This window comes from Ascidiella aspersa, chromosome 4, assembly GCF_963924565.1.
Source record: "Ascidiella aspersa chromosome 4, kaAscAspe10.2, whole genome shotgun sequence".
In the NCBI taxonomy this organism is placed as follows: Eukaryota; Metazoa; Chordata; class Ascidiacea; order Phlebobranchia; family Ascidiidae; genus Ascidiella; species Ascidiella aspersa.
Window position 1 is genome coordinate 18,223,186 of NC_139450.1, and position 23,549 is coordinate 18,246,734.

The 23,549-nt window shown below is 41.1% G+C and overlaps 2 protein-coding genes across 2 annotated transcripts; both read right to left on the reverse strand.

Moving 5' to 3' along the window:
- Positions 1–1,418: 1,418 nt before the first annotated feature.
- Positions 1,419–5,320, reverse strand: LOC146148517 (uncharacterized). The gene is made up of 2 exons (XM_083388052.1): positions 5,031–5,320; positions 1,419–4,889 (listed from the first exon to the last, which is right to left on the reverse strand). The coding sequence occupies exons 1-2, from the start codon at positions 5,283–5,285 to the stop codon at positions 1,419–1,421; spliced, it is 3,726 nt and encodes a 1,241-aa protein (XP_083244178.1). The 5' UTR covers positions 5,286–5,320.
- A 38-nt stretch (positions 5,321–5,358) lies between these two features.
- Positions 5,359–7,244, reverse strand: LOC146148518 (uncharacterized). Its single transcript, XM_083388053.1, has 2 exons — positions 5,651–7,244; positions 5,359–5,492 (listed from the first exon to the last, which is right to left on the reverse strand). The coding sequence occupies exons 1-2, from the start codon at positions 7,242–7,244 to the stop codon at positions 5,359–5,361; spliced, it is 1,728 nt and encodes a 575-aa protein (XP_083244179.1).
- Positions 7,245–23,549: the final 16,305 nt, after the last annotated feature.

Sequence of the window (23,549 nt, forward strand, 5' to 3'; positions counted from 1 at the left end):
TTTACGTGGCCGACCTCGTCTTTTAGGAACGTGCAGTTGCACTGGTTGCGTTGGGTCTACATATGCAGGTTTAAGGCGATCAACAGATATAGTCTGTCGCTGTCCCGCAATGTCAACAACAAAACACTTAGCGTGGCGTTCGTAAACCTTATATGGGCCCTCATAAGGAGGATTTAAAAAGGGGCGGTAACCATCTTTGCGAACAAAAACATATGCACAACTTAACAAGACACGCGGAACATCAACGGTAACATTACGATGCTTTGACATTGGCGTAGGGAGAAAGTTGCCAATTGAGTTTCGAAGTGTTTGAAGAAACTCTGTTGGCTCACCCAAGTTAGTTGCGTGAGGAATAAAATCCCAAGGCAAGGAAATAGTTGTTCCATAGACCAACTCCGCGCTTGATGCTTTTGAATCTTCTTTCCTAGCAGGACCCAGGGCAATTCATCTGTCCAGTTTGCTGCGTGCATTCGAGCCATTAAAATGCCGGTGAAAGCGTTCGACGAGACCGTTGGCTTGGGGATGGTAAGCTGTAGTGCATCTATGCTTAATTCCAATAAGCTGAGTGACTTTAGCCCACAGCTGCGACGTAAATGGTGGCCCTCTATCGGAGGACATTTCCGAAGGAACGCCGAAGCGGGAAATCCAATTGTAACGGTCGTGGCTGCACCTAAGCGACCTATGTAGCCTGGCCTACATCAACCGTTGCATGGGTGTTTTTTGTTGGAACGCGTCCCCGCCAGCACTGCCTATAGTTGCCACACAGTCTTGAACGGTGACGGTTCTCTGTTAAACAGAACGAAAAATCAACACAACGAAATGCGATTATGACGTCATACACGGCTATGGCAGACGGGCATTTACAGCATAACATTAACAGAACTCAAGATATTCGTAACTTAGCACAAACAATATTAATCCTAATTAAATGGCTTTTTACTTTTATATTGACGACAAGGAAATATAGCCACAATAAATGTACGTACCAACTTGTTAGGGATCCAGGATTAACTTGGATATAATCAGTCACGGCTAGGTTTCAATTGCAATTTAAAGTTTGTAATCAATTACTAAACAAACAATAAACGTAATATTATTAACTTCTTACAAATTCTAAGCTTAATACGACTTGTCAATACAACTAACTAGTACAGAAAAACCCAATTTACAGTTAGCAACTAAAAGTTAAGAACTTGCGCCATGTGCTTTTTGCTAGCAACATTTGAGAAACTAGATGAGAAAAACCGAAACATTGTGACGTCATCAACATAGAAATTAAACAACGTTTCTCGCTGTAACATTCCCGGCCCCGATGTGCGTATCCGAACTAGAGCACATCTTAACCCAATTACTAAACAGCGAGAACAACAAGGAACAGGCGTATTTACAATTTACATAGCAACGCAGAAATCGCGACGTTACGCAGCGGAAATGAGGCACAATTTAGCAATTGGCCTTTTAAGTGTCCCATTTTTGGTTTTCACCAACACACTCCGAACCGATCCCTTTTTGTCGGGATAGGTTTCCACGACTCTCCCAGAGAGCCATTGGCCCCGCGGAACCGAGTTGTCCGCAAGGAGAACGAGATCATCGCGCACGAAGTTGCGCTCCTGGACAGTCCATTTTTGCCGCATTTGCAATGTCGGTAAGTACTCGGCAACCCATCTCAGCCAGAATTGATTTGCCAGGTATTGCACCTGGCGCCATCGCCGCCTCACGTAGTTGTCCTTCTCATCGAAGACGCCTGGAGGCAGCGTATCGCAGCGACCGAGCAACACCAAATGATTCGGCGTTAGCGGCTCGTCGCTTTCCGGATCCATCGTGACTGGTGTAAGCGGGCGCGAGTTTAGAATCGCTTCTACTTCCACCATAAACGTGTTGAGGGTCTCGTCACCAGGCTGTTGGCCAGCCATCAAAACATTCAGAATCTTGCGCACTGAGCGAATTTGCCTTTCCCAGACACCGCCCATGTGACTGGCGGCGGGCGGGTTGAATGCCCATTCGACGTTGCTCTGTCGCAGATTGTCAATTATCTGAGATTGATTCCAGTCCTGCAATGATTTGCGGAGAACGCGCTCGGCCCCCACGAAGTTGGTTCCGTTGTCGCTAAAAATCTTTTTGGGTTTACCTCGGCGACCGATAAATCTGCGAAGCGCGTCAATAAACGAGTCAGTTGTCATTGAGTGTGCGATCTCAATATGAACCGCACGTATCGTTAAGCAAGTAAACAAGCACTCGTAGCGTTTGACTTCGCTACGGCCTTGTTTAACCATGAGCGGACCAAAATAGTCGACGCCCACAAATGAAAATGGCGGATGGTGAGGCGTAATGCGCTCACGCGGTAAATCGGCCATCTTCTGTTGTCCGCTGAGCGCATTTCGTCGGCGGCAGAAAATGCATTTTCCAAGCACTCGTCGTACAGCAACTCCTCCGCGAACGACCCAGTATCTTTGGCGCAGCAAGTTCCATGTTAGGCCCATGCCAGAGTGGCGAACTGTTTGGTGGTGATCCTCAATAATCAAGTCCGTTACGTGGTGTTTGTGTGGCAGTATCACAGGATGCTTCAGATCGTATGACACCGGAGCGTAATTAAGGCGCCCCCCAACGCGCAAAACGCCTTCGACCAACATCGGGTTCAGTTTTTGCAAGGTCATTTTCTTTAGCGCGCGCTTACCAGCGCCGCGCTCCTTTTGACACTGTGACAAAACCCGGATTTCTTCTGGGAAGTTTTGTTTTTGCACGTACTTGATCACTGCGCGTTCGGCAGTCTTAAGTTCAGGTACAGTCAACAATGATGCAAACTTCGATTTCTTATTTCGTATGTAATTTACGAAACGCAGCAACCAAGCTACAGCCTTTTTCAACCTCGTCCATGACGAGTAACGATGTAGCAGCGTATCTAAACAGTTGGGATTGTGTGAAACGAAGTGGACTTTCACATCTGACGGTGGCTTCTTCACAAATTCGTCAGGTAGTTCATCGGCGTATAGCGGACTAGACGGCCACTGGGTTTCATCCTGATACAGAAACGGCGGACCTTTGAACCAGCGGTCTCTTTCCATGAGGGCCTTAACACTCAACCCCCGGGACGCGTCATCGGCTGGATTGAGCTTTGTTGGCACGTGTCTCCATTGCAATGCATCCGAACCCTCGTCTATCTTCGTGAGCCGATTCGCTACAAAGGTAGGGAAACGCTTCGTTTTGTTGTTGATGCACCGCAAAACTGACGTTGAGTCGGTCCAAAACACAGACTTTTGAATTTTCAGATTCAATTCCTTTCGTAAAACCTGGTCCATTTTCACAGCAAGAGTAGCTGCAGTCAACTCCAGCCTCGGTATTGAAACGGTTTTCAGTGGAGCTAGGCGTGCTTTAGCGAACAGAATAGTGCAGTGTACTCTTTCTTCGTAGTCAACGACTCTTAAATACGACACTGTTCCATAACCGTATGATGAAGCATCCGCGAAATGGTGTAAGTCGTAGCACTTAATTGTTTCGACGTCGTTTGGTTTCAAACATCTGGGAATTTGTACGCTGGATAAATTTGGCAACTCAGAGACCCACTGGTGCCACGCACTAGCAATGTCGTCCGGCACTTCTTCGTCCCATCCCAGCTTTTGCTTACACAGCTCTTGCAGCAGCATTCTGGCCTGCAACACCACAGGTGCCACAAATCCCATAGGATCAAACAGGGAACTGGTAACAGACAATATACCCCTTCTCGTGACAGGTTTTTGCTTTAAATTAACGTCAAACTGGAAGGCATCAGACCGAAAATTCCAGCTTACTCCAAGTACTCTTTCCACTTCGGCGTTTAACGGAAACGACGACTTAGCTGTGTCGCCTACTGGAACGGCGTCCAAAATCTCTTCGCAATTGCTTAACCATTTTCGTAAATTAAAACCACCGCGCTGAAGCAATTCGCGTAGTTCTTTGATTAGTTTTGTTGCCTCATTAGGAGTTGCAACAGACTTTAGGCAGTCGTCGACATAGAAGTTTTCATGGACTGTTGCAACAGTTTCAGGGGCGAAATCCTTGCTATTATCGTCTGCGGTCCGTCGAAGACAGAAACTAGCGCAGCATGGCGACGACGTTGCGCCAAACAGGTGAACCAACATTTGGTAGTCAACAGGCTCTTTAGTCGTATCGCCGTCTGGCCACCAAACAAACCGTAAGCAGTTGATGTCCACTGGATCGACCCTCACTTGGTGGAACATCGCTTCTACGTCAGCAACTAATGCAATTTTCTCTTGGCGGAATCTTAGCAGCACACCTACGAGGCCGTTCATTAAATCGGGTCCTTGTAGCAGTTGATCATTCAATGACGTGTTGCGGTACTTTGCAGCGCAATCGAACACTACCCTCACCTTTCCCGGTTTTTGCGGATGGAGAACGGGGTGATGCGGCAGGTACCATACTTGGTCATTCACAGGCTCCTTATCGACACGGCGAGCGTAGCCATTGCGCACATACGCTTCGATTGTCTCCTTGTATTTCCTGCAAAGGGAGTCGTCTTTGCTCAAACGGCGCTTTAGGTATCCTAGTCTTTGCATCGCTTGTATGCGGTTGTTCGGCAGGTTCGGTGAGCCTGCGCGCCATGGCAACCGCAACTGGTAGTGACGGTCCTTCAGTTTCACCGAGTCATTCATCAGCTTGAGAGCGTACTTGTCGTCCTTAGACATCCCTACGCCGGGAATCAAACTGGAATCCTTGAACTCCGTTTCCCACATCTTCTTGACTTGCTCGTGCAGCAAATCGCATGACAAATTTACGTGGTTGACTTTAACGTGATGCACACCGAGATCACTGGACTGAGACGAAGCGGGACCAAACAGTGACCAACCGAGCACCGTCTTTATAGCGCTTGGCTCACCTCGTTTCCCTCTTCGGTCCTCTTCGACCCAAAACACCTCGGGCACGTCTAAACCAATTAGAAGTAGCACTTCGTCGTTAGATGCTTTCGCAAATTCTATCCCCTTTAAGTGTGACCATTTTTTATCGCATCTGTTGGGCGCAACAGGTAGACTTTCAACTGTAATCACACAAGGCAAATTGACAGTATTTTCTCCGTCTATGGACTTGACGGCTAGCTTGACGACTGCACCGTCCTTTGACATAGACCTTCCGTTTACAGTAGAAAGCGAGTACTCGATTTCCTCGCCGTTTATTTCAAGTAGCTCGAGAAGACGCCTGTCGCACATCGTGGAGTTAGAACCAGAGTCCACAAAGGCATACGTCTCGGTCTCGTGCCCATTATTGCCTACTACTTTTACAGGAACAATATTCATATACACCCGTTGACCAACCTGTGGACGTACTGACGCCTTGGCGGCACACGATGTTGAAGTGACGGCCGGCTTTTCACCGTCTTCCCTTGGCGGTTCTACTGGCCTCTGGTTCTGATTGTTCCTCGGTGGAAAGCTGGCGTTTTTGATGTAATCGCGATGCAAGAGCGTGTGGTGCTTGCGACGACATCCTTCCACTGAGCATGAACCCTCCTTATTACAACCTCTTGCAATGTGACCTCGACAAAAACAGTTGTCACAAAGCCTTGCTCGTCGCAATACATTTAGGCGTTCATTCAATGGCATTCGTTTAAAGTCGTAGCAACGTACTAACTCATGTGCGCGATTACATACAGGACAGTAGTCACCTGGCTTTCCCATTCGACCAGGTTGTCTCTCACCCAGTTTTGTGGTGGTGACGCTGGTGGCGTGTGCCGTCGCTCGAAGAGCTCTCGTCTGGGGCTTCACTGCGGCGCTTCTCTGTGGAGCATGCTCTCTTTTTTCACTCATCATTCTACTAAACAGCGTGTGCGAAATCGACGCTTCATTCTGCACAAACTCCACTAAATGCTGAAACTGCGGCTCGGTACCGCCAAGCTCGATTTTTCCGGCGTGTCTTTTCCATCGTTGCTGCATGCTAAATGGCAAACGTTTAGCAATACTGAGCAAATGTTCGAAGTTATTTATGTCAGCAAAGTAACCTAAATGAGACAGTGTCACATTACATTCCTCCAAATTACGTGCAAGCTTCTGTAACCCATCAATATCGTCAGGCTTCAAACTTGGACCAACTGTTAATCGTTCAACGTAGGTACGGGCAATGATAAATGGGCGACCATAATTATCGTGTAACACTTGTCGAGCCTTTTTGTACCCAGTACTGGCATCGAGTACAGAACAGAACGATATTAGGCGTTTAGCTTCGCCAGTGCAAAACTGTATAAGGTAGCTTAATTTCTTTCCATCAGTCATGGCGCGACTGGCGATATGTTCGTCAAAGGTCGTAATAAATCGTGTATATTGTAGAGGATTTCCATCAAAATTTAACAAGTCTGGCTTTGGCAAATCCATACCATCTTGGAGAAGAGAAGCAAAATGCATAAATTCACTAACCTGCGGCTTCTGTCCAGCCGTACTGGTAGACACAGGGTTAGGCGACGCTTGGCATATACCCTGAGGACGCGACAGTTCCTCCCAACTTGCTTGTGGTTCTCGTTGCGATGGCACGACGTTATTTGACTCCGGACTTGTTTTTACAGGAACTCCCATATCAGCTTCCACTTGGGAGCACGGGGAAACATCTGTCGCAAATCGGACGGTATCCCGATGACGAGACACGTGTGAACCTGTGACCGATCGCGCCTCCCAAATATCGGCTTCAACCGTCGCGACTTGCAGCTCGTGGTCTGCCCTTAGGAGTTCAAGTTGTCTTTCTTTTTCTTTTTTCAGTCGCTCGAGTTCATCTTCCCTTTGTCGTTTTATTTGTTCAAGTTCAGCTTCTCTTTTCTGCTCTTCCTCCAACTGCTTTCTTCTAAGCGCTGCCTTTTCTTTGCGAACAGCAGCTTCAGTGCGTTTGGTGCTAGACCTGGAACTAGCATGGGACATATGCGTTGTGGGCCTAGATGACCTTGAAGAATGACTGTGGTTAGACTTGTGACTGTGCACCTCCTCTCTATCTTTAACTTTAGAAAACCACTGCTTAATACGCTCGTCAAATTCTTCTTTTCCACTCTTCATGCTGGACAGTTCTTTCTTAGCGCATTCTTTATGTTTCTTATTTTTTGTGGCATTAACATAAGCGTAATGTGATTCCAGATACTCTTCGTACAACTCAGCAATTAACGACAGCTTTTTGTTTAACTGGTCGACCTTATTAAAGTCAACCATTAATTCCTCGGCTTCTTTGTACGATAAATTAAGCTGCTTGACGATTTCATTAAGCGTTGCCTTATTTACAACCATGTTGAAACAGTCAGTTAAACTTCAATGTTCTCACGTTAGTCCTCCAGAAAAGTTGAGAACTTCAATGTTCTCACGTTAGTCCTCCAGAAAAGTTGAGAACTTCAATGTTCTCACGTTAGTCCTCCAGAAAAGTTGAGAACTTCAATGTAACGGTCGTGGCTGCACCTAAGCGACCTATGTAGCCTGGCCTACATCAACCGTTGCATGGGTGTTTTTTGTTGGAACGCGTCCCCGCCAGCACTGCCTATAGTTGCCACACAGTCTTGAACGGTGACGGTTCTCTGTTAAACAGAACGAAAAATCAACACAACGAAATGCGATTATGACGTCATACACGGCTATGGCAGACGGGCATTTACAGCATAACATTAACAGAACTCAAGATATTCGTAACTTAGCACAAACAATATTAATCCTAATTAAATGGCTTTTTACTTTTATATTGACGACAAGGAAATATAGCCACAATAAATGTACGTACCAACTTGTTAGGGATCCAGGATTAACTTGGATATAATCAGTCACGGCTAGGTTTCAATTGCAATTTAAAGTTTGTAATCAATTACTAAACAAACAATAAACGTAATATTATTAACTTCTTACAAATTCTAAGCTTAATACGACTTGTCAATACAACTAACTAGTACAGAAAAACCCAATTTACAGTTAGCAACTAAAAGTTAAGAACTTGCGCCATGTGCTTTTTGCTAGCAACATTTGAGAAACTAGATGAGAAAAACCGAAACATTGTGACGTCATCAACATAGAAATTAAACAACGTTTCTCGCTGTAACACCAATGAAATGTAAACGCACGTGGGCACGTTTCTGTTGTAGCGTCCGGCATTGGAACTGCCTCCGGCCACCTGGAAAATCTACAATTGTTAGCAAATACCGGTTGCCTTTCGATGTGGGTAGAGGTCCAACAATATCTACGTTGACATGTTGAAATCGAGCTATTGGAATGGGATAGGTCTCCAATGGTGAATGGACATGGCGTTGCACTTTTGCTGTTTGACACTTGATGCATTGTCGACTCCATTCCTGTATTTGTTTGTTTAGACCATGCCAAACAAACTTAGATGATATGAGCTTTTGAGTTGCACGAATGGACGGATGGGCTAGACCGTGAACTCGAAAACTTTTTTTCGCCAAGTTTTTGGTATAATAGGCCGTGGATTACCTGTGGAAATGTCACACAAAATAGTTACACTGGACGATCCAATACAAATATCTTCGAGTTTTAATTTTGAAATAGCGGTACGGTAGGCTTGCACTTCCGGATCCTGCTGTGCTGTTGCTAACTGAAAGTAAACAATGTCAATTAGGTCCTGCTGAACCGAATTCAGAAATACACGAGAAAGTGCATCTGCCACATTTTGCTTACCTTCTACATGCCTGACGTCTGTAGTATATTCGGAGATCGCAGTAAGGTGGCGTTGTTGTCTCGCAGACCAAGGATCAGCAACTTTTTTAAAAGCAAAGGTGAGCGGCTTGTGATCGCTGTACGCTGTGAATGCTCTTCCTTCGAGAAAGTAGCGAAAATGTCTGACGGACAGGTGCAGCGCATGAAGTTCGCGATCGAACGCACTGAATCGAGTTTCGGCTGGTCGTAAATGCCTGCTAAAAAATGCAAGTGGCATCCACGTATTGTTAATGTATTGTTCGAGCACTGCCCCGACTGCTGTTTCCGATGCGTCTACTGTCAAGGCCAGACCGGGCAACATCCGGCACGCCAGGCAATTTAATCCGGCCCGCGGCTTAGTTTTCTTAAAATACATAAGCCGAGCGAAAACAAGGGGGAATTTCTACGTTTGGTTGTATCGTTAACACTATTTCTAGGGACGGATCCAAACTCTATTTCAAGTCTGTTCCAAAGACTAAAATGATTTTTTTTCGCGCTTCGCGCGAATCTTTTCTGTCTTTTTCGTATCTTCCACGAATTAATTGGCCTTATTTACAGATTAAAAGCGTCCTCTGCACTGTGGCACTCTCTCCAACAAAAGTTTAACAAACTTAACCCTAATATATAGGCTGCTTTCGAATGTATTCCGACTTTAAAATATGAACGAAATACAGGCCGTTTTCTAAACTCTGAAACATACAAATTCACGTTTGTCAGCCTAATTTAGTTAATGCCATGTTGTGTATTTCTTCCGATTTATACCTTCTTTGCAATATGGCCATTGTACCAAAGTATAACACATCGGTAACTTAAAGCCTCAAAAGCCAAAAAACATTATAAGATTTTTGTGGGAAATGATTTACGTATTTAACCTTAATTTTTTAGTCAACTGGACCCACAACTTGATAAATGACAATATATTAAGCAATGTACATTTTTGTCTGTGCTCAATGCTTGACGTTCCCCTCTATGTATTGAGACCACCGACATAATAACGCCATACTCGCAGTAATAACCACGACAGAATAAGATCTAAAATAGTCTAAATAAGACCTAAACACGAAATAAGTCAAATCGGAACAAGACTTAAATGGACAAAATAAGGTTTTTAGACTTAAAGGCTGGAGTCCCTTTTTAAAGATATGCAACTATATAAAACCTATATAATAAAAAAAAGCAGGCAATTTAGGAGAAATACCGGTACACCTAAAAAAATTCGCGCTTGCTTCACTCGCAAGGTACGCCGCCCTGTTTGCATATGTCTCTAGGTGCGCCCCAAGTAAAAAAGGTTAAGAAACACTGAAATAGTCTATAGGCAAGGTTACCATCTGCTCAGACCAAAAAATAAGCGCGCCACTAAAAACCAGGGCCAGATCCAGGATTGCGGGGGTGAAATCCAAGCTTTCAGGAATAATGTCATAAAATTAAATAAAAACCTAAAAACTCTAATTTTTGTAAGCGCAAACCATAGCTAAATCGCGCGAAGCACAAAAAAAAGGTTTACCACCCTTATTTAATGCAAGCTTTGTTAACTTATTGTTTGCTATAATCTGGGTCAAATAACCAGGTAAATACAAATAATTGAAGTCTCTCACTAAAATAAGGCAAACTAAGCACAAACTTCTAAAATAAGCACGTTTCTTAGAAATAAGCACATTTGTGTTTTCTAAGACACTGCACCCAAAAATAAGCACAAATTTTAGAAATAAGCACGGTATGGCAACCCTGCCTATAGGCCTAGTCACATTTTTTTCCTTTGTGTTAAATTCGATGTAAATTGAACATTTGCGCAAAACTCCTAACGTAATAACAAGTTCGTTAGCTAATTTTTTAAACTTTTTTTAACCCAAACAGCATACGTAGAAATTCAAACAAACCAAAAGGTGTGATCACCGCAGTTTTTGCTATATCTGCTTTGGCAACCGGTACTTGATGATAACCCCTTACCAAATCAATTTTAGAAAATACTTTTGCTCCCGCTAAACGTGCGGAGAAATCCTGAATGTGCGGTATAGCTGTCAGGTTGGGTAGCTGCATTCAATCGCATGTAATCGCCGCAAGGTCTCCAGTCGCCAGATGACTTTGGTACCCTATGAAATGGTGACGACCATGGACTGGATGATCTCCTGATTATTCCTAATTCCAGCATTTTGCGAAATTCGTCCTTTGCTATTTGCAACTTTTCCGGGGATAACCGTCTTGCTCTTGCGTGCACTGGCGGGCCTGTTGTTGGAATGAAGTGTTCCACTTGGTACTTTGGAGCCACGCTGAATAGTGTTGGCGTTGTGATGATTGGAAACTTTTCCAAAAGCTTTCTGTACACGTTGTTGCCCGAAACAAGGGTGTTCAACTGCGGCGCGCTTTGCTTTGCGTTGCTGATTGGAATGCTGGCAAATGATTTAGCATTCAGCAGGCAATTGTGCCTGAGGTCTACCAAGAGAGAATGCGCTCTCGAGAAATCTGCGCCTAAAAGAGGCTTTGCTACAGCGGCTAAAGTAAAACGCCAGCAAAATTTACCGGATGCCAGATCTAAACATATGTTTCTCGTTCCATATGTATTTATGTTACTTCCGTTGGCTGCAATAAGTTTGAGGCCGCTGGATTGCTTGCGTTTTTGAAGAGATGAGGCAGGGTAAACGTTGATTTTCGCTCCTGTGTCGATCAAAAAGTTTCTTGCGGATATTTTGTCCCATACGTAAAACAAATTGCCTTTTCTGCCGGCCGCTAACGAACAAGGTTGCTGACATCTCCTCGCTTTGTCTTTAAATCTTTCATGGAAGAAAAACACAAACCGCCGGATTCGTTCCTTTGTATTTTTGTCGTTGAAAACGTTGCAGGCTTTTTCTTGATTTTTGCGACAGTAAACTGCTGATCATCATTTCGCGCTTGCCACAACATGTCAGCACGTTAAGCCAGAAAACGAGGATCTTCGAAACTTTCCTTTACCAAAACAACATGAATGTCTTCTGGCATAGTTTGTAGAAAGAGGTATCGGAAAAGAAAGCATGGAACAAGGCCAGCCATAAGCGAAAGCATTTCGTCCATAAGCTGCGACGGCTTGCGATCTCCAAGCTCAGTTATGTACAAAATCTTTGCTGCTCTTTCATGCTCGGAGAGGCTGAATGTGATCAGTAATCGCTCCTTTATAGCGTTGTACTTGTTTCTTTCTGGTGGATCTTCCAATAAATCGATCAGTCTACTTGCGGTATGCTGGTCCAAGGCAGATATGACGTGGTAGTACTTCGTTTCATCGCACGTAATTTTTCTTAAGTGAAATTGCGCTTTGGACTGTTGAAACCATACTCGGAGGTTGCTCGACCCAAAACGTCGGAAGCTTTAAAGAAACGGCGCTTTGCATGCTGGAATTTTGATTTTCGAACATTAAACTTGTTTATAGCCAAGAAATTTCGTTTCTTGGACCGGGGTCACCAAATGTAGTGGCAAGCTTGTATTCTGTCAGCGTGTTCTGATGAATGACACCAGTTGCCATGTGCGCGACACGCAAACACAAAAGCACACGAAAAAGGCAAATGCGAACACGTACATAAAAAGGCACACAAGACACGCTTCGCTTAACATGCTGCAGGGGCTACAGTACTTTCACACCTGGCTTTAAATTAAAAAAATATTTTCATTAATTCGGAGACGTGACGCTTAAGCACATCAACAATCCACACTTAATTCGCTCAATGTGATGTAATTTATTAAGATGCAGTTTTTGGCAAACAAGTTGTGAGGGCCAGTGAACCAACTTTAATATGCCTACATAAACGACACATCAAAAGTTTGTGGGCAAAAACCATAGGCATATAGAGGCGTTTCTCTTGTTAAACTTTCAAATATAAAAGTGTGACTTGTGATGCATTTACCACAATGAAAACACGTTACCAATTCGTAAAAATGTGCGAAATATGCGTTTTTTACACATTAATTTTATGAAAGCAGTCAATTCAGAAAGGGGCGTGTTAGACAGTAGACGCCAGCAAGCGTGTTTATAGCTGAGATCTACGCAAAATGCTCAACTGAGATCGGCGCAAAACGCAAAAAATTGTAGTTTGTGGGGGCATGGCCTGCCCCTTGGTCACTCTGCCACTAAAATTAGTCTACTAAACATGTACGGCTACCCTAATGTTGCCTCACTGCTTTCATTTAGGTCTTCGTGACCAAAATGAGTTACGCTTAGGCCTAATTACTTTACTGCGAAGCTTAAAAAATGTTAACAGGTTTAGTGTGCACTATGGACGAAATGAGGCCAAGCAAAAGCAATGCGAATATTTCTCGATATAATGGCCTTCCAAGGGGAATTTAGAAGAAAATTGCCTTGTAATGATTAGAGAACACATGTAGTGGTTATGAGTACAATTGGGGCTGAATAGATTCCCAACAAAGGGTATAACATTAAAAAGTTCGCGCGAAGCTTTTGATAGAAGTTTATTTTAAGTTGAAATCATGAACTCTTAGACGCGATGCATAATGCTATGTTGAAAAGAGTTATTTCTTCATACACAAATAATACCCGGTACCTTAAATATGTTATTCCTACCAGGCATAGCCTACTATATAGCCTACTAAAAATAAGTTCTTCTGGTATTTATTTGTTTGTACGACGTTTCGGCTAACTACCCTCAGATGTTGGGCGTGGTGTGTTACGTTTCCTGATGAAGGCTTCCTGGAGCCGAAACGTAGGACAAAAAAAAAGAATAACTTATTTTCAGTATAAAAGAAAAAAGAAAAAAAAAGTAGTAGCTTATTGGGTCGTTTTGCGATTAATTTTGCCACAAGATAAATAATGTAGTTGCAATAACAGATTTTTGTTGATGAAAACATTGGTAAAAATGTCGGTTGCCAAACAGCACCTCTTTTCCAGACTACAAATTGTTCTATTTTATACGTGGGTTCACGAGGGGTTACATAGTATCGTTTTATATTATACCCCTGTAAAACTACTTGTACATAAGCCCAGATGTATAGATTATATTTTTATTGACGGAAAAAGGCCATGAGTGGACCCGGCGCCAGCTATTATAGCATGGAAAATGCGGAAAAAATTGGGTGACTGGATACCTTTATCGTACAACTAAAATGACAAAAAAATGAAATGAATAAATGTATTCTTAAAATACCGAAAATAAGGGACGCTATGTACGGAGACTGAATAATGGGAGGGATCAATTATTCAATTGTGACATTTAGGCACCATTGTTTAAGTTGGCAAAAAATGTAGTTTGGAGGTCATAGCCTGCCCCATTCCGGAGCACACGTATACGTCGGCCTAAAACATTTCAGGAAGGCAGTAAAACCAAAAATGTGAGAAGATAAATGAATGTAATACATCAATTTTTGGCGCCTTAGGCGCGTTTAATCATAAATCTCCTCGTCTTCACCAAAGCTGCCATGGATATTTGATGATAATGTCTATTGTCGATCGACATATATAGCCTATATCGTAGATGTGCCGCCAAACTATTTTAGCGCTGTTGGTGTGCCGCCAGGGCTGCGGAGGTTAAAAAAAACGAGTCCGACTCCGGCCCCCCAAAAAAATAAACCCGAGTCCTACTCCCGAGTCCCGAGTCCAACTATACGGCCAAATGTAAGATTTTGTCGAGTCCAGAGTCCAGCTCTGACTCTACAGTAGGCCTACCATATGTCCTCTTTTGGGAGGATGTGCCCTCCTTTCTCAAGAAAACTGAATGGTCCTCCGAGGACGCTCCAAAATGTCCAAATGTCCTCTTTTTTCGCATTTCGAGTTAGTTGCTCATACTTTTTTTTTTGGCGCTAGCTCTAAGTTAATATTTAATTTTTGCAATAATTCCAATGGTTTCGCTGTGTTGTACACCACTCCTACAGCGCTGTACAAACTCTGTTTTTGCCAACTTTAACATTAAAACGGCAACAAATTTTCGCGTACGGCGCGAATCTTTTCTACTTATATGTTAACTTTTTTTAGCACAAAGTCTCTTTGAGTGTCATTGCATGTTTTCATATCATTGAAGGTATAACGGCCCTAAATTTTGCTAACTTATAGATAAACGATAAAATTCATCAACCGTTCGAACTACTTTTTATACATGTTTTATTTAATTGTATAACAGGCTAGCAACAGGGGGACTCAAACTTTTTCGCGCGAATCGATAATGTTTTTGCAATATTGCTGCTGTTGTTGTGTGTTATCATATCTTTTGAAACACGATAACGCAAAGTTTAATTTTTGCGCTTACATTTTTATTTGCGCTGACATCGCAGCCTTACAACTCTGGAGTGAATGCCGTCACGACACGTTTGTCAAAATCAACTCGTGCACGAGCAATTTATTGTGTGTCCAATGCTAAAATCCTCCTGAATTTACAGTTTAGCGCCAATTAAACCCAATTTTTTTCGCGCTTTGCGCGACCGATGACAAGGTTTACTATGTTCATGTTGTCTCTTTAATTGATATTTAATTAAAAATGCCGAAGTGCTTTTCGTAGAGAGGGGAGCGCAAGGCATGGGAAATCTACCAAGGGGGGCACGGCTGAAAAAGATTATGAACCACTTGTATATGGCATCAGGTGATTCTCAGCAGACGTTTTCTTTAAATTTATACAACAACAAAGCAAAATATAAGCTATACATTATAATGCTTCGTTTTACTTGCAGGCAAGAAAATGTCCTCTTTTTAGGTGCTGAAAATATGGTAGCCCTACTCTACAGCCTGTTTTTTAACCATTTACGCAACTAAATTAAGGTGGATTTTTTCCAATCCACTCATATTGATGTCATAATTGATCAACCCGCGCGCATTACATGGTTTAAAAATATTTTACCATTTGCTATTACACTTTTACAACTTACATTTTGCCGCCTTAACAGTTATAAAATTTGATACTGCGCATGCGCACGTCGGACTCGGGACTCGGTTAGTTACGTGGTCTTATCCGAGTCCCGAGTCCCGAGTCCGATTCCGGCAAAACAAACCGACTCCGTCGAGTCTCGAGTCCCGAGTCCGACTCCGCAGCCCTGTGTGCCGCAAGTTGAAAAAGGTTGGGAGCACTGCTGAAGACCACCAACATCCTGGTGGTGCACCTCCTGAATCAGGAGGCTTCAGTAGGAATCCTAACATATGTGAATTTGGACAAAGAATGCATACCGGTACTATTAATTTTAATCGATCGTTGAAGCGTAGTTTTAATGACAGTGTCACTTGTGAGTAACTTTGTTTTTTTTTAATCTGCGTATACTTGTCGAGGAGTTTTGATGGTTTATATAAATAAGTAATACACGTTTTGTAGTTAATGCTTTTGAGGTTGTTTTTTGCTTTACCAGAATCGTTTTATTCCGTCACTCGGGTTTGTTTTTAAATTGTTTGCACCTGTAGCCTTTATTTATTTGTGTATTGCTTTCTTGATATTTTAAACGCATGTTGAACGGTTGTGAAAAATAAACCACTCTGTAACAGTAAATTTATTTTATTCATAAGTGCATTCATTTGACGATTAAAGGTTTCTGCGGAAGGAGACTCTTTGTCCCTTGCCATTGCCAGGAGTTTTGTTGACCATCTGCTTTTCACGTTGAATAAGCTGATTAATGCGTTTAGGCATATGACCCCGTGAACGTGCATATTTTTCTATCATACCAGTTATTCGTTCCAGAGATTTCGGCGAGTAAGCATCTATTTCTTGTAGCCAATGAAATATTTTACCTTTTAATATTTCCATTACTACTTCTGCTATACGAGATGGCTCAAATTGATCCTTAGCAGCTGCTATAAGTAGCTTACTATTGAACATTCTATTCTATAAAAGATACGATAGGCAATTTCGTTAATTCCCCAACAATTTCTTGTTAAACTTGGATTCTCTCCTCGCAGCTTTGAATAAATCGGATCGTCGGTACTGTAATACAGGCTGCTTCTAATTACACATCCCTCAATGTAGAAACAATTCTTTTTTGACGCATTAGAAATATTGTCGTTGCATTTTTGCCAGTTTTTGGTTTTGTTCTTTTTTGGCTACAACTTTTGGAAGCAGCTTGATCAAAACAGCTCTAGTTGGTTTCTCTAATACCTTTTGATGAAGCACAGAAACAAAATTACCCGAGAATTACGGTATATTTTTAGTTGTTTAGTCGATTTAAAGATGTTTTCAACACAATCACGTAAATCATCTGTCAGTGGAGTGTCTAGCAGTGAGGCATCTGTATAGCTACTTGCTGATTTCGAGGCTTCCTCCCAGTAGTCCTGCATTTCTTTTGTGCTTCGAAAAGTTTCATAAATCACCGAAGCTACCTTAACAGTCAACAGCACAATGTTTTCTTCCTTCGTGGATTGCAGGGCAACGAAAACTACAAAAGTATTTCCTGCACAAACTAAATGAGTAACATGTTTCCTGGACGGGCTCTTCTGTTGTTTGTATACATTTCTATTGCTATCAAATTGCTTGATAGATATCAAGTGTCATCTACTTTCATATTATTTATACCTTATTAAAATGCCCTACAGTTTATGCATATAGCAACAACTTTTTATTAAACTTTTAAACTACCAATTTTCCTAATTAAATTATTAGCCATGTTCCTTGTTAATTCTTTTTTAAACAAGTGAAGCGTGAAAAGGCAGAAACAAAAAAACGGGAGAGTTGTCAAAAACAATGCAAGAGCTAGGCCCTACCATAGGGAGATAACGAAAAGGGCATTGCAGTGTCCGATCATGGTTCTATAGTATCATTAATTTAGCATTCTTTTTAGCAGTGGTCGGCAACCTACGGCACGCGGGCCGGCCCGCCAGTGAAAATCATCCGACCAGCGACCTCTTTTTAAAACTGGACACAAGGTCATGCCTCACATTTTTTAACTATTTGAACCTTACTAAATGCAAACCATTTTCGCGCTTCGCACAAATCTTGTTTCACTTTGAAGTACATTTTTCTTTTGAGCGAGTATTCTCATACCAAAGGGCCGTGAAAACTGCAAGTGGCAACTATTTTTAGCATGGGACTCTCTGAAATGAAGTTTCTCCAAATTAATCTATATAATACTTTCTCTGAAGTAGGTATTCCGACTTTTATGATAAACTTATAAAAACAAGAGTAGACCCTTTTTTTCGCTTTGAAACAGGTCAAAAAAATTAGACAGGGTTTTTATGTTATAGACCAGACAGACATCCGTGTCCAATTGCAGGTCATCAGATTGTCTAAGAGCATTGTGAACAGGGTCGGATACAGGGGGCACCTGCCCATGCAACGTAAAAAACTATTTTTTGCCAATTTTTATGTAAGTGCAACTTTTTTCGTGCTTCCTGCGAAATTTTATCTCTCTTTATTGTGTTTCAGACCCGTTCAAGTAAATCCTTAATATCGAAGGCGCTATACGTACATTTTGCTTACCGTAGCGTTACTAACAATTAATCTTCTGTAGTCCATTTTTTCGTTAAATTAAAACATGAATGCCGGTGTTTTAGCAATATGCGAATCTTTTTGTGCCTAATCTCATTCCTTTTGAATTGAAAGTTTTGCTACGATTTACTTAGAGCACAACATGTTTTTCTAAGATTAATTATTTTATGACGTCACGTTTTGACCAAACTTTGTGAATTATTCTCTAAAGGCAATTTAATTGGCGGTCGTGAGAAAAATAAAGATTGTCCATGCGGCCGTCAACAGCTAAAATCTTTTGCACCCCTGGGATAATGTATAAAACAATTTGTAACATCGCAAATACAATATTTATTAAGGTTTTTATTCTATTAAACAGGACTTAGGAAAACTTTACTAAACCAAGGCTTATATAAGTATTGTATAGGTATTGACTAAACCATTACTGCACAAAAATATTAACAAGGTGTTCAACACCAATAAATTAAATATGTAACTGCATAAGTATTGATTTCACTGGTGACGAAACAATAGATGTACAGTACACTGTACAGCACTAAAAACAGGTCACAAATTGTACACCGGTTAAGTTTGAAGTATGCAAACTCTAGAAATCAGGTTTAAAACTGTAATAGTTAATTGGATAATTGACTGTGCTTGGCTGAGGTTTTAAGAAATTATGAAGGTTTTACAATAAAGATGCATTTCTGAGGGGGTGGTAATGAGATTTTTGGACTCAATCATCATTAAATTTAAGAAAGACCCACAAAAATCATTTGTAAGGGAAGAACTATAAACATGCAAATTTTTTATTATTGGTATATTTAAAGCTAGGGTTCAAATAAGAATCCAGCTTCAAACGCAATTTTATTTTTGCATTGGTGTTTAAAAACAATTTTAACGAAAAAATCTGCATATCTACACAACTGACGAATAATAGTAGGATTAGCCTACAAAAACACGATTTATAGTTAACCCATTTTCTAATCGAAACTAAAACATAAAAACACACAACAAAAAGGGTACATAAAAGCTTTTCACTTTTTTTAAATAAACATAATAATAAATGCTTGATTAATTATCATTTCCAAATGCAAAAAAAAATACAACAATTAGGCATAGGTTAGACAGTTGTAATAAAAACTAGCATATAGTTGAGATTACTGCCAATAAAATATCTAAAAACCTGAATAACCAAACAATTTATATTGGTGATTATAAGCAGCCAAAAATGAAAACACAGGCAGTAATTCAACGCGATGTTAAAATAAAATGCGATGAATTACCTAATTGCTTAGACATTTTCCTAACAATTTGACAACTCTGTTAAATGAAATTCACCCAACCATAGATTGTGCTCTGTAAAGTTCTTTTTCTTATTAAATGTTAATATACAAAAAACTTACTATGAAAATATCATCAAAGTGCACAAAATAAACAAGAAATTTAAAGCATCTTTATCTTAAAGGAGTGAGTTTTTCTGAAGGTTATTTGATAATTTAGAAGGAAACAAGTTTATTTTAATTTTCTTTCGCAGATTTTAAGTTGGCTTCCATTAGGGATTTAATATCTTCCACAGCTTTTTCAATCGCATTGGCAAATAATAGAGAACCAGTTTCAGCACAACTTTTAAAACTTGATACAAGCAGCGAAACTACATAAAATAAGTTAAAAACATAGTTATAATAAATAAAAATAAATACACACCTACTGTATACTATAAAGTGGTTATAATTAACACTGGGAAGATATGTAGCAATAAGCAAATAATATACATTTGTAATTAAGAATTTTAAATTATCAAACATTATAGCAGTTGTTTTGTTTTAAACTGAAACAATAAATTTTACTCAGTCTTGCATGAAAAAAATAATAACAAAAAACAGTTTTTTTTTTTAATAAAGACTATTTTGTCATTGTTTGGTATTTACTTTTTTTAGGAATATAAGGTAGAGCTGGTCTTAACTGCCAGTTAGCAGACCACTGCTGGTCCATAAATATCTAGCTTTCTGCCAAGTCAATTTTTATATTTAACTAGATGGCTCTTCTGTTCTGGGTAGTTTGTCATGGATGGCTTGTCATTTGGTATATTTACAAGTGATAAAATCCTGGTTTTATTACTGACTATTTTAGTGTTGATCCCTCAATAATGTAGGTTGTTACAAATCTCTCAAAATCATCTATGCCATTCCCACCTTATAAGAAATACCCTACACATCTTATCTCAGAAGTCCACAAATACTTTTGGCCACAACGCAAAAAACAGGGTCATGGTGTCTCGCTACCTATATGTTTATTGGGAATTGTGAACACAGAGTTTATTACCACAACAGATCAAGGTTTGATTTTGGACATGACAAATCTGAGATTTTCTTCCACATCTAGTCTTGACCTGTATTTGATTTTAATATATGCTAATGCCCAAATCTAACTTGTAGGTAGTTTTGAACGGCAAAAGAACATACATTGTAGCAGCTGATGTGAATATTCATTTTCAACAGAAATTTAAAAAAACTTTGTCAAAGCCTTTTATTGTCAAAAGCTATTTTTAAACTTCGATCACTTAACAAATCATTCAATACTTCAATCAACTCTAATAAGAGATGAATAGAACTTGATGCAGTGAAGGGGAAAACACATCGCCATTCTTCACTTTCAACTAGACCGGATCAAAGTTGAATTTTTTATGGTAGCTTCAATTTTGTTATTCGCTTCGAAAATGTTAATTGATTTATCTTGCAAATGACAAATTAAACCATTCATCTTAATAAAAATGCAATACAACAGCCTTGTTAACCAGTCAAGGTCCATAAGATGAGCAGCAAGTTCATGTATTAAATCAGTGAGAGGTAGGTGGAACACCTTATTGCATAGCTTAAATAAATGGTCAACAACCTTGCCTCTTATTAGCCACCTTTAGTATGAAGAAGAAGGTAATTAATTTTCTTTTTTTCATGTTCCACAAACTGATGAAGGAAATTTCACAACATCGTGATCAGATTTATCACAAGACAAACATGAAGATGTAGACTTTCAAGCTTCAGGCATCAGTTTGGGCCCTTTGTTGATTAATCAGCGCGAGTTAGCGATATTCTTCGGGTTGCCTTTTTTTTTTTATCGATGCCTTACGAGATGTTGGAGCGACTTCTCCACACGCGCCTAAATCCTATTATCGATCCACAATTGCCCAAGAAGCAAGCGGATTTCCGCAGTGGCAGATCTACCACAGATCGGGTTACCCTACTGTGCCAAGATATAGAGAATGGTTTTGAGGCTGGTGAAAAAGTCGGAGCCGTGTTCATCGACCTCACGGCTGCGTATGACACCGTTTGGTTACGCGGTCATTACCTAAAGCTCCTGGAGATGATCCCAGATATGCATATGGTCAACCTTATCTTAAACATGCTGAGTAACCGTAGCTTTCAGCTCCACACAAGTAACGGTCAATGCAGTAGGACTCGCAAGCTGAGGAATGACGTTCCACAAGGTTCCGTCCTTGCTCCTATGTTATTTAACATATATATTCATGACTTACCCGCCACCCAGTCGAAGAAATATGGCTATGCAGATGACCTTGCAATTCTACTCAGCAAGCCTACATGGGGCGAAGCCGAAGAAGGTCTCACCGCAGACATGGGGACCCTGTCGTCCTACTTCAAGAACTAAAGACTAAAATTAAGCATGGGGAAAACTATGGCCACATTGTTCCACCTAAATAACTTCAAGCATCACGTCGACAGCGTCAGGGCGAAGGGAACCGCTCGCATTGCGCTTATACGCCGCCTGGCCGGTACTGCATGGGGATCCTCAACTAAGGGGCTGCGTATATCTGTACAGGCACTGGTTCTACCTGCTGCTGAGTACTGTGCCCCTGTGTGGTGCCGAAGTAGCCACGCTAAGAAGGTGGACACTACCCTTAATAGTGCGTTGCGCGTCATATCTGGCTGCCTACGTGCCACGCCAACTAAGCAGCTGCCCGTGCTGGCCGGCATAGCACCGCCTGACATCCGCTGAGAGGCAGCGACCCTAGCCCTCTGTAAAAAAAGCGCTATGCAACGAACAACATCTACTGCAAAGAGTTCTCACAGATAAGACTTGCCATCAGCGCCTAAAATCGAGGCACTCCTTCACTGCCCAGGCAAAGACGATGCTACAGGTTGTCAGAGATGGCATGTCCAAGGACACCTGGGTAAAGCACCGGTGGACGGAGAGGTGGTCAGCAGCACCACTAACAAGATTGCATCGCTACATAGACAGCCTTTACGAAGTAACAGGCCTGGACCTACCACGGCAACAGTGGGTTAATCTTAACCGCCTCCGCACTGGAGTCGGCTGTTTCGGAGCGTCGATGCTGAAGTGGGGTTGACCGACAATCTGGCTTGCATATGTGGTGCCCAACACCAAACTGCGGACCACATTGTGGAGGAATGTACCACCTACCGTCCACACCATGGGGAACGAGGCCTCAGAGACCTCGACAATGACACTCTGGAATGGCTTTCGTCAACAGAGCTCCGTGTTTGACACACAAAAGAAGCTCAAGTTAAATGAACTCGCCTTAAAGATTACAGAAAACGTCTTTTGTATCCAGGTACTAGTCTAACATTTTACAGGATGAGAGATTAAATGCTTTTGACATCTTTTATTTTCTAAGATATTTAGCTATCTGGCAATGATAAAATTCTAAATACAATTCTTAGGAATAGAGGCTTTCATTGACTATATGGTTGGAAAATCTGTTTCGACTTGGAAATGGTGAAATTTTTTCTTTTTTGCGATACACAAAGTATTCCTGTTTGGGATACACAAAGTATTCCTGCTTTTTGGATTTTCTTTTGCTACTGGGATCCAAACAGCAACATTAGACCTAAAGTGAGTGTTTCCCGAGATGAAATACTGGTGACAGCAGAAAAGATTATTCTTTCACCTTTGCATAAACTTGGGCTCATGAAGCAATATGTTAAAGCTCCCAACTGCCATGGAGAATGCTTCAAATCTATCTGCTTAAAGGGCTAAGCGAAGAAAAACTCAAAGCTGAAATATTCAGGCCTAAAATTCGATAATTACTAAAATACTTGAATTTAGTGTCATTCATGTCAGGGTTTCCCAAACTTTTTTGGACCACGGACCACTATTTGTGAATCAGTTTTTTTCGTGTAATGCAATACAAAGAAAAAAATAACTAAAAAACGAATTTTATTTATATACAAAACTGTCCACATCAATGAGACGTATGCGATTGCTTCATTCTGCATAAATCATCGATTCTTGGAGTTATTTGTGAAAAGCAAACTCAGAAGTCAGATGGCACGGAAAGCCTGGACCTGTATTTTGTCTTCATGTTGGTAAGAGCTGACAATGTTCTCTCACACAACAATATATTATTAAACGAGCAATATGAAAATTTTTCGTAAACAACTTTTTGACTACAACGATGGTGCAACAAGTAAGATTTACGCTACTGGATAGCAAAAGTTTTCTAAATCAGTATGTTGTGAATAACAGCAGCCATTTATCTTGAAAGGGTACTACATACTGTACAACATATATGTGC